This window comes from Apteryx rowi, unplaced genomic scaffold (assembly GCF_003343035.1).
Source record: "Apteryx rowi isolate R43461 unplaced genomic scaffold, aptRow1 scaffold_478, whole genome shotgun sequence".
NCBI lineage: Eukaryota > Metazoa > Chordata > Aves > Apterygiformes > Apterygidae > Apteryx > Apteryx rowi.
The window spans coordinates 236,601-253,357 of NW_020450736.1; the positions used below are offsets into that span (position 1 = coordinate 236,601).

General features: G+C 39.6%; 2 protein-coding genes across 5 annotated transcripts in view; both read left to right on the forward strand.

Moving 5' to 3' along the window:
• SMIM19 (small integral membrane protein 19) overlaps nucleotides 1-16,272 on the forward strand; it is a 27,991-nt gene extending 11,719 nt beyond the window's left edge. For 2 of the 4 annotated variants that reach the window (XR_003255556.1, XM_026078279.1), the window contains one exon: nucleotides 1,788-3,380. The gene's annotated coding sequence lies outside the window, so the exon portion shown is untranslated. Of the gene's footprint in view, nucleotides 1-1,781; nucleotides 3,381-16,199 lie in introns of those variants that run through there. The other 2 variants (XM_026078281.1, XM_026078280.1) reach the window with 2 other exon arrangements.
• Nucleotides 1-16,757, forward strand: part of SLC20A2 (solute carrier family 20 member 2) — a 57,601-nt gene that overhangs the window by 8,382 nt on the left and 32,462 nt on the right. The window contains exon 2 of the mRNA XM_026078276.1: nucleotides 16,200-16,752. Within this exon, the coding sequence (XP_025934061.1) occupies nucleotides 16,464-16,752 (289 nt within the window). The 5' untranslated portion in view covers nucleotides 16,200-16,463. The remainder of the gene's footprint in view (nucleotides 1-16,199; nucleotides 16,753-16,757) is intronic.

The window sequence follows — 16,757 nt, forward strand, 5'->3', positions numbered from 1 at the left end:
TAATATGGAGTTCTGATGGTTATGAAACAGTGACATTGGTTTCTGTTTCTTGTGTACGGTGATCATCCTAAGAAAAATCAAGGGTCTCTGGTGTAAAATGATTGGATGGCTTTCTGGACATGTTCTGAGTGTCCTGGTGACACAGCATGTGTGGTTGTCTCCGCTTTTGTACTCTAAACTCTTGAAAAATGCGATACTTGCTTTTCCTGAGTAGTGAATAGCATGTTTCTTGATAGCAGGCATGATCACTGAGAGACAGACTTTCAGGATTGCTTGCATTGTAAGTGCATTTGAGGGTAAGAACTTAAATTTCAGAATTGAGGAAATATATTTTCTTTAATAATCCCTGCACAGCAAATACTTCTGTGTCCAGTTACTTAACAGATATTGGTTCTGTAACACCCAGAGCATTGGCGGAGGGTTTCTTATGCCGTCCAGCCAAGGCTCTTCTTCCAAGTCATCTTCTCTGCTATAATATACAGGAATCAAAGCCTGAGCCTTTCTGTGCTCAGATGGGAGCCTGTCCCTACACCTATTATCCTTTGTTGCTAGTATAAGGGAACGGAAATGACTTTCGTTTCACTAGGAGGAGTCGACAAGAGATGGATATGCTGTCTTTATGAGCAAAATGCAGCCTGTCAAGTAGTTTTATGGAAGGCAGGAGGGTTTCACGTGGGAGGTGGAATCTGAGAATTTGAGATGATAACCAGTAAGAGGTAGGATCTGTTCTGTTTCTGCTAGGAAGAGATTTCGGTGATAATGTTAATTTAAAGATGGCCTCAACCCTAACAGGAAGAGATAAAATTGCTTTGCCTCTGTCTCACAGTGAACCACCTTACAGAATGGGTTTGGTGCTGACCTATCCACCCTGAAGGCATCATGACTAAGGATGCTGCAGAGATCACTTCTCTTGCACCCCCTTGTTCAGCATTTAGGCAAAATCATCTGGCAGACATGTGGTTTGGGCTGCTTGTTTGGACGCAAGATGGCTACGTCTCCATTGTGCCTTTACATTGTTGGCATGAGTGCTGCTGCTGGCTTCATGCCCCGTTGGTCCCAAGTTTCGGATGAGAGTAAATCCGTTGAAACAAAGCAGACTGTTGCACTGGGGAAACTCTTAGGCCATTCCCCTCTACCCCAACCCAAAAGTTTATGACATGATTTTTGGGATAAAGACACACTGAAAATAACTTCTGCTTTTGTCATCTTGTAATTGCATTGTTGTAATGTAGAGGAAGCAGATCCTTGGGTGGCTGATAAGCATATAGAGAGAAAATGTACTGTGGACGTTGCGTGGATTTAGGGACAATGGGGGATGTAACGGGAAGGCTTACATCTTGTTTTTTCATCTCAGTTGTGAACTAGAACTCTACTTATTTGGACAAATAAGTAGATAAAGGTAACTTCCATTGTATTCAGTGGCGGGTAAGTTAGTGGATAGGTCAGCAGTTTCTTTTAGTTGAACTGGCTGCTGCAGACTAGTTTGGCAGACCTGTCACCTGATGATATGTTCCACAGGACGTAAGGCTAGCTAGTACGGGATTTCTTCTGCTTGTCATGTTAAGAACAGAGGCTCAGGTCAGGAGGTTTCATTGGTTACCCCAACTCTGGCACTAGGTGTTTGCATACCTAGCTTGGTGAGACTTTGGTTCTGAGAAAGGAACTGTATTTCCTAAGAGGAACTTGAATGAAAGGTGGGATTTTATTAAAGACACAGAGGCATATTATTATTCATCTTTCCATGCTTCATCCCTGTGATGTTTCCTGTTTTGCTTCTTGAGATACAGGTGTCATGATGAGGAGCTTCTCAGAAACAGAAGTGGATGATGAGTCAAGATGAAGAAATCATACATTTAAGAAGTTGGCTCAAGTTTCCGTTACAGGCATGGAAAGTTTCTGAGACCAAGCCATGTGAGAAGAACATGAGTAAAGAAGAGGGAGATGTAGACCCAGACTTTCTAGAAGGGATTGCAGGATTTGAGAGGACGCTGCACAAACATCACGTAGTTGGCTTGCTTATTCATTTACCTGCACCCTTGGATTGTAATACCTTGTTTGCCTACCTGTTTGGAAGTTGAAAAATCCCCTCACATCTGTGTCTTTAATATAATCGTGGCTTCAAGCTTGTTTTAGGAAAAGCATAACATCACTGTAGTTTTTATTTGTGGATTAGATAGCTGCTGCTTTGTACTTGAAATCAATTTTGTTTTTTTTTATGGAAACTTACTTTGAATATGGAGAAGATCAGACCACAACAGTAACAAAACAGTAAATCAGGGGCTTTTCTTCCATTTAATAAACAGCCTTTGCATAAAAAGTGTGATAGGTGCACAGATAAAAGGAAAAAAAAGATAGCGCTATCCCTCTGATTTGAGTAACCTTATAGTGTATTGTTTCTGTGCTGTTCTTGGACAGATGTCATGATCGAATATTAATCAGTTCAAATTTTTTGAAATTGACTGTTGATCACAAAAGCATTCCAGAGAGGTAACCTTTTTTTGGCAGGGCTGTGGGGTTTTAAGTGCAGATTACTTAGCTTCCATTAGTATTGACTTGAGGAAGAGCTTTTGAAAAGGGTAGTTATTTTGAACATCTTGGCTGTTATGTGAAGTATCTCTGAGAAAATTCTAGCCATGTTATCCACCATACTATGATCTTCTAAACAGACTTATTTGTAAGAAGTCGCTGATACGGAGTTACTAAGACTTTGACGTTTATATATTTAAGTTTTTAAAATTTAATGCAATTTTGAATAGTGTTCCTGATCAAGGCAAAGAGCATCTTTGCTTTTCGTATGAAGTCTTATCTGGTGTTTTATTCTTATTAAAGGCTATAGTTATTTCTGCATACTGACTGAATATTTGGCCTTTAAGAGTATATAATTAGATAGAAGAGGGCAAGCAGTTGTTAAAGGACTGTTTTTCTAATGAAAATATTTTGAGATCGTATAATTTTACTTTCTTCTGAATAGATGTGATTAGTGTGTTGGAAATAGTTTTAGAGTGGATATAAAGGGAACAGTTGAGAGACAGTGGCTGAGAGTGTGTCCAGCTATTTTTGTAGCTAACAGTTATATTTTAACACTGGGTTATTTTTTCAGTCTCTTTACTTAGATATTTCCATATGATTGAACAGCTATATAATTGGATAAAAAAACTATTTGAATTTAGTTATATTCATATTTTAAAATAGGTATTATTGTACTAATTGATAAGTAAATCACAATGACTGTGAGAAGATCCTGCACTATAATTACTTTAATAGAAGATTAAATATGGGAGAGTATTGTCTGTATAATATAAAAATGGTTTCATGGATTTTTAGTTGCTGAAACTGAAATCAATAAACTTTAGTTACTGTTGTTGACTGGAACAAGTAAATCTGAGCACTTCTCTTTTCTTCTTACTATCTCTGACTCTACGTTCACCTAGTGTTTCTTCCAGTATTTTTTCATTCATGGTGTTTGACTTGTTTAGATCAACCTGTGAGGTACTCACAATGTGGGTTTTTACATGTTCTTCTAGGAAGCTTCCTTGATGGAGAACTGTGCCTCTCTCTGAGTTTGTGCAATTAAATTCTCTTTGTTTTCTGAATAAACCCTAGAGAATCTCAGGCAAAATAAAATCCCAGGATTAGCAGATTAGCCAATGGGACAGTTTGTAATTTTTTTCTTTCTTTAAATATATTAGTAACTGACAGTTATGTTTTAAAATAGATACAGAATGTTATTCTACATGCCTGAATTTCATGTTATGTCAGTGATACCAGTGTATCCCAGAATTGAATGTGCATTAGTGAACAATATGATCTAAATTCTGGACTACTTTGGAGAAGGGAAAATGATTTTTGTGTAGCTGAGAAAACTGGAAAGGATCATGTTTATTTTAAAACCTACTTCAAATTTTAAATGAGCAAGTAATAATATGGCCCAAATTTTTTGTAATGCATTTAGGTATTTGCATTAAATGAATTAAGGCGAAGGAGTTTGTGTCTGCTGAAGTTTTAAAGAAAGCAAAAATCAAATTGCAGTAGAGAACTTGTGAAACATTTGGAGACAGTGTTGACTGAAATATTAAGCCCACTTTGACAGGAGTAATTTATTCTACCATTTCAAAGCAACCGTTTTCCTCATATCAATTTATTCATCTAATTCAGTTCAATACATAGTTAGTTCAAAACTAAGAAACTGATTGGCTGTTGAAAAAATGTGAGAATTTATTTTCCCCTCCTAATTTATGTATAGAGAGATGTGAGAAGAAATGACTTCTGAAGGTCTCAGTGACCAGGTCAGTTTATTAACTATAGTTTCTTTGTTTAATGCTTTAAATGAAAATGATTTTATGTACTTTTTACTGGGTATTCAATATTTTTTTTGTGTGATGATTCACTTGTTCATTTGTTCTGTAGATAACTGAGCCAGAGACTTTTTTCCTCATCAGTACCACAGAGGTGAGCTGTGGCCCCTTCCAAGTTGATGAAGACACATGCTTCACACTTGCCCCTACTCCAGAGAACTCTCTTCATTTGGCGTTGTTGTCAGATTTGGCTGCCTCAGACTGTTTTTTTGCTTTTTCTCTGTTTTTTTTTTTTTCCTAATTTTCTGGAACTTCAGTTCTCTGGGAGTTTGCACCATGCTTTTGTATGAGTAATGTGGTTGTTCCCTCAGTGCTTGTATAGAGCTGAGAAGTCAGTGTCCACACTGAAAGCTGGTTTCCATTTTAGCACTTTGTTCAAGGGCATGCATTGCTGTCAGATTTACACCTTGAATACTTGCAGTGCTGTGCCGAGGCACGTGTTCCCTTGTCATGCAGGTCGTTTTCTGCAAGGGAAATACATAGGTCTAGAGCAATCCAATTACAGGACATCCACCTAGAGAAAAGAATGCAGCCACCCTCGACTCCAGGTGCCTGCACCCACTGAAGTGTGGGCACGCTGGCACGTGTGTCAGCACTGGATAGCCTGCCTCCAGCCTGCACGCCTGAGCCAACCACAGCATTTCCTGTGGGCCGCAGCATTTCGGATGCCAGTGAAGACATCCTGCGTCTCCACATCATCTCCTAGCTTCTGGTGTCATTTCCAGGCCCCTTCAAGCTGTGGTGAGCATAGCAGGATCCTAGCATTCCTTAGTTCCTTTTCAGGGCTACTGGGTTGGACCCACATCATCAGTCCCAGGGTCAGAGATCAACTCAAGAGCCATCAGGTTGCCAAAGCTGGAGTCTAGGCAGTGCTTGGGCCCTGCCCGTATTTGGCAAAACTTGCTGGTATCTACTGAGTCTTAATGGGCATGGCCATGTCCTCCCCTTCAGCAGTCTTCGTGCTGCTAGCTCTGGTTTTGGCCCTTCGTCAGAAGGGCAGGGGAAGAGGGAGGCTTCCTCGTGGAATCCCCTTTGCTATTACTGAACTCTGCATCAGCATCCACACGGTCCATCTTCCTCTGGGCAAACATCGGGGTGCTGTCATGCATCACTATCACCAGTCCAGCCTAGCTATAAACACCTTTTCAAGAGGATGAGGCATACTGGCCACTGGAGCTGTTTGCTGGTGTTGCATGCTCAAAGAAATACCATCTTTCACTACCTCAATAAACTTCTCTTCCAAGGGTTTCTCTTCTCTTTATAGCCTCTGTGTCAGCAAGCAGAGAAATTGTAGCTGCTCTAGCTCTTGCCACGGATGAGTTCACTGATCAGCTCACAGGAGGCGGTGTGTGTCCCAGTATCCTGCCAGTACTGTCACAAATACTGCAAGTGTTTCCCCCCGAATATGAGCACTGGACCTCTGAAGCTCAAATGATAACGTTACCAGGGTTTGCTCCCAGTCTAGCCCAGGTAAAACATGTAGCCATCTCTGTGCTAGCTCACCTGAGGGAGATAGTTCTTGATAACAAGATCTATGACCAATGTGCTATATTGAGTTGGTCTGTAGGTCTGCTTTTCCTAAGGTTTTCAGCACTGATTCTAGCACAGGAGAAGTGTTGAAGTGACATTTTGCTTTGTGGAGGGTAAAGCCTAGCTTTTCTTGACCTGCTTCACAGGGCTGCGTGCCTTTAATAAGTCCTCTTTGGAGGTGTTTGCTGAGCCAAGTGCCAGCCCATTGGACAGTCCCTGGCATGTTCCAGCGGCAACAATTTAATTCCTAGCCAGTGTGACAAGTCTATCAGGCACCTGTTTGCTGTGGCAGGACTGTCAGCCTATGGTGGAGCAGCCGGTGTGTTAGCTCTGCATTGGAGGTGGAACATGAGGTTTTTAGCTTTATCGTCAACCTCCCTGTCTTTAGTAGCGACAACTACAAGAAGTAAATATGGACCGCTACATGGACTCAGAAGAACAGAGATCAGCAGCTTTTGAGCTTTGAGGGGAAAAGGCCTTTTAGTTGGCAGGTGCCATTCTTTGTATGGTCAACATCTGCTGGACAACTTGAGGAAAAAGCTGTCTCACTCTTCTGACCGAAGTCCCATTTGTGGCTTGGACTTGTCTTCAGAAATTATATGCCTATATGATCACCTATTTAAGATTCTGAGAGTGTAACATTTGGCTCCTATTCCTATGAAATGAAGTCAAGGACTCAGCTTTCAATGGCTCCGTTGCTATTTCCACCTTTACAACTGTATTACTGCAGTGCACACAGATAAAGGCACAATTTCCATTGCGACAATATATTGACCTGATCTGCTTACTCCCATAACCCTAGCCAGCACCTCTGAGAGTCATTATTCCTCCTCGCTTTGTTGTTTCACTGATCTTTGCCTCCTTTTGGCATTGATCTAGTGCATTTCAGCAGTGCTTAATCTTCTGTCACGTTAGACATACTGATTTTGGAGACTGTTGGTGAAAGTCAGCCAGTATGGTTTGACATGCTGCTGGTGGATAACTACTCTCAGTCCAGCTCCCTTTTAAGAGAGACAGTCTTTGGACTCTGGGGAGCCAAAGAACTGGCTCCCTTCTATCTCAAGGGAAAAAGACTTTACAGCAGTTATTTTCTGAAACCCCAAATGAAATGAAAATGGCAAGCAATTTGAGGCTTGAGGTGTCTGATTTCCATTATCTGAGAATTCATATTGTTGACTTTTGGCAAAATTGTTTTGGCTTTTGACCAAAGGGATCTTTGCATAAGCCTCTGAATTTGCAAAACACTTATTTTCCAAATGCCATTAGCGTGTTTCAGAGGCAGTTTTTTGTGTTCTGTATATAGTCAGCATAGAACCATTACCAATTCAGAAGAATGCCATTTGAGTTGTCAGCAGGAGCCAGGGTCTTTAGAAATATTTTGACCGTGTTGATTGCTTTCTTCAGAAATGGGGAAATGGTTGATTAAGCGAGTGTCAGAGCAGCAATTCATCCATTTCCTTTTGTTTGGGATGGATGTAGTAAGTTCGCTTAGGCTCAGTGGTGAATCAGCCAAAGTTGCAGGTGATACAAATCCAGTTCCTGGATTTAACTGGGACAGTGGTTGATTCAGCATTGGCCAAAATTGTTTTTTTCCCAGGCCTTGCTCACTCAAGAGATGAGCATGAGTTCATGCAGAGTCATCCTATATGATATGGCATGTTTATGCAAGCCCAGCAATTCACCTACCCTGCTTCATTCAGACCATGGGTAAGGGATGTATCTTAGTTGGGATGGGATGGGTTGCAATGGGATGTCCTCTTCAAAAGCCCAGAGGCTTTGCTGGAAAAAGAGTTGCACATACTGACATGACAGAGTTCAGAGCTGTCAAGAAAGCCTATCAAAAACTTCTGTCTCCCCAGAGCAGAGGAGTCAATCCATCCCTGAATGTCCAGTGGCTTTTTTCTTTTTAAGTCTACAATATTAGACTTTCCAGACAGTCCCAGGGATTGTTTTCACCGCAGTGAAAGACATGGATACATCTCTTTCTATTCAGAGATTACCCTCGTAGGTAACAGAATGCGTTGGAGCTTGCTACTGATAGGCAAAAGCAGATGGTCTTTCGTTGATCAGAGCAGGCTCTTTCCAGGCTCAAACTGTATTTGTAGTTTCACTCAGAAATGTCTCTGTTTCTGGTATCTGCAGAACAGATATTCAGAGTTTCATTCATATTCATCAGACACAATAGAATTACTGAAGCGCCCAGAAATGATGCTGTGTTCAGTAGAGCTGTGCTAAATCTCCATTAGTCTAGAGGACTTCAARGCTGATTTCCAGGTACTAATGAGAGTGTGGTGTCCTGCTTCAAGTCCCCCCACCGTAGAGATGGTCATGAGGGCCATCAATCAAAGACAGAAGGAAGGTTATTGCAAAAACTGGAATTTTTTGAGATATGTGGTAGGTGTGCAGTCATCTTCCACCCATGTTCAGATCTCCTTCATGGTCATTGATTTTTCTTTTCTTGGATTGTAGAGTGTTTAGTATGTATCTTAGAATACATATAACTGCTTAAGTATGAATAAAATGTAGCCTTTCCATCTGAATGGCAAAAAAAAGGTTACAAAGTTCTGATCTAAAAGTTGCATTAAGGTGCAAATTAACATTGTTTTAGAGGTTACTGATAAATGAGAGCCTGTTTATCTTTCAGCAGATAACTGATGCAGAAATGCAAAACAAGTTTTTAAATATTGATTATTTAAATCAGCTTGTCCTATTACATTATTTAAACCAGAATATAAATCTACCTACCAGGGGTTTGCTGAGTCTCAGATAGATCTCTCAGCTGTGGACTTGCCAGACTAAATTCCAAATGAAAAAAAATTATAATATCTGATAGAGATTGTAGTACATAATATTTATCATTGCTACAAATATTTGTTTTGATGGGAACTATACTGCTACTTCCATTGCCAAAAGCCGATCCTCATAGTTTATTTTGTGGTCGTATAAATTTTCCTTTGCCTGTTTCTTTAGTGGTATCCCAAATTGTAACTTTTTTAATGGTCAACCTATCTTGGATTGAATTTTCCTGAGATTAAGGCCCACAATGCTGACTTAGCAGAACCAAAGCTTTAAAGATATTTCTTTTTTCTGTGCTGTTTATTATATCCTTTGCTTGATATGTAGACAAAGCTCTGAAGTTTAGATCAACAAGAAACCACTGCCGTGGTCAGGCTAGCTCGTGGGAAGTGGCACCTAAATAGTTCAACTTTGTTGCTCTCTCAGGCCTGAGATGATTCCCACAGATGGGGCTGGAAAGTTCTAGCTTTTGAAATCAGTGTAGATATCTCCTAAATAATAGAGCAAAGAGTTACGCTTTAAAAGTCTTTTTGTTTGCATCTGCAATTGTAGTGGAGGTTCAAGAGAACGAGGGTGGGTTTGGGGTTCATTCGGACTCAGTCATGCTGGAGCATTACCATGCCTGACATCAACAACTTGTCAGCTATAAATGGAAAATAAAATAATATTTTGTATTCGATTTTTTACTTTATAAAGTTAAAGCAGTGTTCCAAGAAAGTTTCGGTGTTTGTTTATTCACTTCCTTAAAACCTTGGCATCCAGGCCTATAAATACAAGCTGACCTAATGCTTACAGTTATGATCAGTTGCATTTGAATTCATTGATACCGCTTGTAAAGAATAGCATTAAGATGTGTCTCAGTCTGCAGGAAAAGGTTCATAACCTTATTATTAAAACATGTTGCTTTGTAAATAAGAGAAAAACAGTATTAAAACACCAACCCTCTCTCACTTTTCTAAAACTTGTAAACCTGTTTGCCGGCTATGACAGAACTAAAGCCTTCACTCTACAACCAGACTTAAAAGATTTAGCTTTTCGCAAAGTTACCCAGCTATCACGTGTGCTTAATAGCAGTTGGGTGTTAACCATTGCTTTTAAAGTACCATGATCTGCCATTTATCATCTTAATTTTAATTGGGATTTTTAATGTGCTTTCTGCAATGCAGATTTTTAACTGGAGTTTTGCTCTGATTCTTTGTAGATGATGATGTAATCTAACCCATGTGAGTTTTCTTCAGAAACATAAACCACTTTTCAGATTTACCAAATTATCCATGAATGTCATCTGCAGCTGAATTTAACCAGTTTAGAAATCTTTTATCTCATTGTTAGGAAATATACTTTATTCAAATTTTAAAAATTAGATGAGGTAAGAATTATGTTTCTAAGTCTGTGTTTCCATGTTTAAATCAATGATTTGATTTTTCTCAAATGTTGAGGACACAGCAAATTTACTGGTTTGTTTGCTATGTTTGAACACGATGCCACAGATTTGAGTGACTAAGAATGGACTAAAACCATAAGGTTTTAGTGAAAATGTTAAATTAAAAGCATCTTTTATTTATAAACCGGAAACCAGTTCAAATAAATTTGTCTGTATCCTATTTTTAAACCATAACGGTACAATTTTGTTTTAAATGCCTTTTTGCTGAATAAAATGGTTTAATTGTATTATATAGGATTAAAGCAAATACTTTTTATACAGCTGAGCCAGGTGCTTTTAGGCAAATGTCTTTTTTTTTTTTGCCTTGACATACATTCAAAAATGTTTCCCACTTAAAGGAAAGCGGTTTAAGGAATTTTGATTGGGTAATTTAGGGTGAACTTTTGTAAGCGAAGTTGCTTGCTTAGGCATTGATCCAGTCAAAACTCAGCCGCATCTTTCACTTTATGCAGTCTGTGTAGCCTGTGAGACCTCTACTGACATGGATAAAGTAATGAGCGTGCAACATCTTTCCTGAACTGGATGTACATACTCTACCGTTATGTACACTTTAATCGTGTGAATTAAGTGTGCATTTAGCATGCTTGCAAACAGACAGCTTGTGACTTTGCAAAGATTACCTGCACCACCAGCGGTGGTTGTTTGTAGCAAAAAATGAAATTGCCTTCCCTGTCTATGCCTATGCTTGGGAAAAAAAGAGACCGTTTGCTGCTTTTAATATGAGCTTCGTTGGATTGGCTTGTGTCGGTAGTGCCCCCGTGACGCAGTGTTGTGTTTTATCAGTGCCCACCCCCGGCAGAATTCCTGGCTTAAGAGGAGGCAGATTTTCACCTACTGAATAAGACTGGACTCGCATTGATGCTTCTCAGTGGTGTCTCGCGTGCTGTCCCGTGCAGGAGGGAATTTTATCCCAGGACTGCTTGTGTAAGTTATAGACCTCTTTACCCTGTGGAAGTTTGTGTGTTCAGATGTGACTGTGCTGAATGATAGGATATCTATTTTAGACTGCAGCCTGTGTTCACAATCAGCAAGGCAAGTTGCTGGAAGAGCTTAGCTCCTTTTTCTCTTGAAACAACTTTTAAATACTGGGTGAGTTTTCAAGATTTCTGTGCATGGTTTGCTTTTGGAAAAATGTTTTTGCTATCCATCAGTGCTCGCTTGTTTTCCCTGAGTGGATCTTAAAAATCTACAGTGTCAAAACATAAACACCATTTACTTACTAGAAACACTTTGTTCAATCACTGAAGATTATACTTTAGTTAGAGGAAAAGATATTTAACAGCAAATGAGCAACAAGGACTTGTTGATGTTTCCCCTATCTTAACTTTACTGGTTTGTAAAATTGCTGTCTAACATGACTGCTGTCTGTATTTTTAGTGAGCCTTTTCAGCAACAAAATCTCATGCTACATGTTTCATAGGTATTTTTGCCCTTTCAGGGGTGGGAGCAGAGGTTGGTAGGGACTAAGAAAAGAAAGCATCCTCTGGAAGTTTTGGGAGCTGAAGGTGACAGTCCTTCTCTGCTGTGTTAAACCTGATCAGAGTCCTTGGAAAGCCGTGAACTTCAGGGTTGTTTCCGTATCAAGTAGTAGCATAAAGCATGTTGTATCAAAATAGGAACTGATTGATGCATAAACTGTTTCTGCGTATGCTGTAGTTGATTTTTTGAAATAAGTCAAAGGCGCTTTTTGTGTCCTGGAGCATTAAACTTGCATCATGCTTGGCCTTGTGACAAGTACTCTGCATGTAATTTAGAGCCATATAGGGATGTTCTTAGTCTTGAACCACTTGAATTACCCCACCTTTCCTATCATGAATATTATATTAGTAGCGTAAGTAGATAATTTGTGAGCGTTATGGCCTGAGCAGGAACAAGAAAAGATAAGAACTGTTCATGTGAGCTATGTTAGTAGCTTTGGTTATAAATCAGATTTGATTTCCGGGCAGCGCTGTATTTAATACCACTGGAATGAAATGCAGTTTCTGCCATGAGTTTGTAAGATTGCTGCATCTATCTACATAGGTGGGAAGCCTGACAAATTGGTTTTACGTAAAGAACGGTGCACAGAAATTTCAGAGGTATGGAATAACCTACAAGAAGTTGCAGGATGGTGAGTGTTTCAGACAGACTTTTCAGGCACTGGTAACTAGAAGTGAACTTGCCTGTCAGTACAGATTAAATGCGACTGCCTATAATGAAACGCCTGCTGTTTTGAACACTGCAAGGGAAATTAAGTCCTCCTCCCACGTATGTCTTGTCATAATGTGAAGTGCACTATTTGTAATAGTTGTTTTTAGAAATACTACATTAGCTGCCCTCTTTTGATTTTTGCTCATACTTAGACAACAAAAAAAAAAACATTTAAAATGGGACCTCACTGAATCTCTGTACTGTCAATTGAAGGTTAAAGTTTTAAACTTTCGTGTCAGTCAGCCTCTGAGAGCACAAGAGTGGCATAGGATATGATTTATATGAATTTTTAATGTTTCACGTTAATGCAGTAGATTCTTCCCTAATTTTCAGCAAGAGACAATTAAACGACATTTATTGGGTCTCTGTTTGTTTCCTTTATGTCGGATTACGGGTCGGTAATGTACTCTGATTGCTTCCTTAGACTTTGGACTTAGTCCTGAGCAAAATTTTCCTTAACCCTTTGTCCCAGTTGTTAGATGTTTTTGTGTTCTTTTAACAGCAATTTGCTCACCCTCAAAAATAACAATAAGCAACTGTTTTTCAAATTTCATGCTGGTTTTTCACTAAAATCTTGTCTACATTTAGAAATGTACTGAGAATAGTTTCCAGAATAGCTATCTTAGTAAATGTCCATATATAAATATGTCCTAAAATGATCTCGTGGTTACCACTTCCTGACTTTTTCCTGCAGATTCCCTTGTCATTCTGAATGAATCAAGGTGCTCCTTTACCTCGGTTTTGTTTTAATCTCTCCTTTAGGAAGGAAATAGCACTTCATGTTTATGGATTTCTAATAAAATGCTTAGCTAGAAACAAAATAAACACAGAGGGGGGTGTCTAGCTCATCTGCCAGTGGGGCATGGAGCCATGCTTAGTGTTTCCAAAAATCAGGGGGGGGGTTGCCATGGAGGCTCTGCTGCAGCAGCATAATGCAACCAGCTGAGGAGGCTTTGGCAGAGGGACGATCGTGGTCCCGCAGATAAATCAGAGGATTTCCTAGAGTCTAGAAGGTCAAGTTTAATTGCATTTGGCATTCAGAGAGGCGTATTGATGAAATGAAATGTAGCACAGGAGAGGAAACAGGGCAACAGGTTTCAGCTGTCATGCAGAGAGCCCCAGATCCAGCCTTCCCTACTGCATGGTGTTTTTTCCAGTTTCTTTGTTGTCCCAATAACAACACAAAATACCACAGGCTCTTGGGTTAGATTAGGTGATGAGGGGCATAACTCAGCATGCCTGAGCATGCCAGCTATATTTTGGTCTCTAGAAAGAAGCGTGCTGCAAGATTTAGTCTGTATTTAGTCACTGGCCTACTTTGCAGAAATATTTTGCATTTCTGAGAACTTTCACAGCAGAACAGATGGAACCTTTTTATTTTCTGTTTTGTTTCTTTTTTTTTAAACATTTAGCATCTTTTACAGTTAATGAAGGTGAAAGTAGTAACACTTAGTGATTCAAGTGCTGCCTGTATGTGCATTTTTAAATGTGTGTTTATTCCCTTTCCTCTTTTCATTTTGATGTTGGTCTGCTTAAAGACAGGGCTTTGTTGTTGTGTTCCGTCACATTTAAAAATGCAAAGGATGTCAAGTCGAGTCTCCCAAGTTTTAGAGGTAGATCTATTTATTTTCAACTGTCACCTCACATAAAATGACAGGAACAGTAACTTCTTACTTAAGACATCCTTTTATCCCAAGGCCTCCTATCCCATTTCTGGGAGGCAGGTTATGTAACTCTCAGAGCCCATCAAGAAATTTTGGGAGGCCCTTTGGCCTTCATGAGGAGTTTCAGGAGCTCCCTGTGCCCCACCACGCACGCACACTTTAAGTTTTAATTTCTTTGGGACCATCGGGAGCTCTTGTCCCCAGGGAAGCTAATAAAGGCAACCTTGTTACTTTGGAGTTTATTTTGGAAGCTGTAGGAACTGATGGTGGCTTGTGGAGCAGATCTGATCAGCATTGTCCCATGAGCTCAGTTGTGGCAGGGAATGTCCAAGGCCCTGTGCATCTCCTGACGCAAGAAGTTGCATCCCTGGAGTAGGTTGCTCGATTGGTCAATAGGGGGAGAAAAGACAGATCCCTGTGCTGGGAATGAGGATTTGCTTTTATGTTGTGGTCTGAAGGAACTGAGTCTCATATAATGCTTGTGCATGTGTGTGTGGTATCTAATGCCTATTAAACCCATTGGTGGATTTCAGTCAAGTTGATGGTCAGATTGATATATTCATGACATTAAATTCATACAGGTATGACAAATGTACATGGAGAAATTTGCCCTTTTTCTGAAGAAGAAACTGAGGCACAGACACTAACTTGGTCAAGTCACTGTGTAAATCTTTTCAGGTTTAAGGATTTAATCATGAATCTCCAGGATTAATGAATGGTCCTAGTCCAGCACTTTATCTACTACCAAAAAACTGAAATATATCAGAGAAATTTTAAAACAAATACAGAAAACAGAGTCTTTTTCCCATGCTGTCTAAGCCTCTCTCACACTCATATTATCTGCAGAGTCAGACTCACATAGCAGTGAGTCAATACATGCAATGTCTTATTTGACTATAAAATACTTTCCAGTGGCTTGAAGACATGAGGCCTAAGTCTTACAGCCCGAAATGCTCAAATAATCACTTCCTGACCACCTTATCTTGAGTAATCATGTTTTCCATCCGTGGTTACATGTAAGCATCATACATAACAAGACTCACACCAAGCGCTGAGCAAGAATTACTGAGAAAGGCTCCCAAGGGTATGGTACAAGCGCTGGCATGACTTAGTGCCTCCCAGTTACACTCCACAAGTTTTGCCTTCCTTCGGAGCCAAGCAAGTCTCTTTTTCTTACTTTGCTATTATTTCTGAGTTTTTGGAGATCCTTTACATGGAACCATCCTCCAGGTGTTCTCCTTGCTACCGCAGACCTGCGTTGCCTTGGGGTCATGGAAAGAAATTAAGCACGGGCTTGAAATTTTGCTTGTGGGGGTATTGTGCCAGATTGTGGGGAGAGCATGTGAGAGAGGGCAGGAGCCAGGCTAGGGKGTTTGCATCTGCTATTCCCTAGAAAACTCATAAAAATGGGTTTGTCTGGTTTCTAACTGCCTCTATTTCATAGCAATAAAGGGGAGCTAGGTTACAGCATAGTGTAAATGTGGGTTTTTATTTGGCTTATATAAATATACTTAATGGCTCTTGTTGACATAAAGATCAAAATATAAAGTCTTGGATGGTGAAACATTTACTTTTTTAAAATCCATTTCTCTGTGTGCATTTTTAGTTTGAAAGATCTCACTCATCTTTCAAATTAAATTAAGAACTAATTAAAGCGTAGTTCAAAAGGGTATCAGAAAACTGAAACCACCTAAAGAAGTACTGAAAAATACGTATAAAATACATGGTTTGAGTATAAGCCTGGTAGTAATTGGTAACTATCTATGGGAAGGAGCAGAGAACTTTTAACTTTTTAGTCAAACTTTTTTTCTAGACTTGTATAATGCATAGGGATATATGGGAGTATTGTGATTATTGTGCTGTTTCAGTGATTGAAAAGCTGTAAGATAAGTGTATTCTTACTGCATGTGATATGATAGCACAATATAATCACACTGCTTGGTAAATTCAGCACCAACAAAATCCCAACCTTTCTAAGTCCTTTCAAAATGATCAATACGTTTTCTCAGCCACTGCTATTGCAAGAAACATATTGCTTTGGAGATGACCTAATTTTAATCTTTTTTGAATTGCTTTATGATTAGACCAGTCACATGCCAAAGTAGGCTCCCATTAGTGGATTTAAGTCATCTGTTTGCTTCTGAAAACATGCATTGTTGCAGGCTCCGCTGAGTATTCCCCTTTTTTAATTTTCTTTAATTTTCTCTTTTTCTGTTGCAGGACAGGACATCACAGTTGTACCAGTTTGGGAGCAAAATATGGAATGTGTTTCACTGCTGACCGAGTGCAGCCAAATGAACAGTATTTATAGTAGTTTGAAAATCAGCAGTTAGCAGTTTCTTCACATTCTAACACTACCCAGCACTTTCCAGAGAAAACTCATTGTTTACAAGAAATCTGCTTTCCAAATCCGTTACGGTGCCCTCCAGCCTTGACTATTAACTATTTGCAAAGGGGAAACTCTAACCTACGCATTGGGGAAAGATGGCAATGGATGAGTACCTGTGGATGGTCATTGTGGGTTTTATCATTGCTTTTATTTTAGCATTTTCGGTTGGTGCAAATGATGTTGCCAATTCATTCGGGACTGCTGTGGGTTCTGGTGTTGTTACTTTACGCCAGGCTTGCATTTTGGCTTCAGTTTTTGAAACCACTGGCTCAGTATTACTGGGAGCAAAAGTAGGAGAAACGATCCGGAAAGGTATAATTGATGTTAACCTTTACAACAACACTGTGCCATTACTGATGGCAGGAGAAGTTAGTGCAATGGTTGGTAAG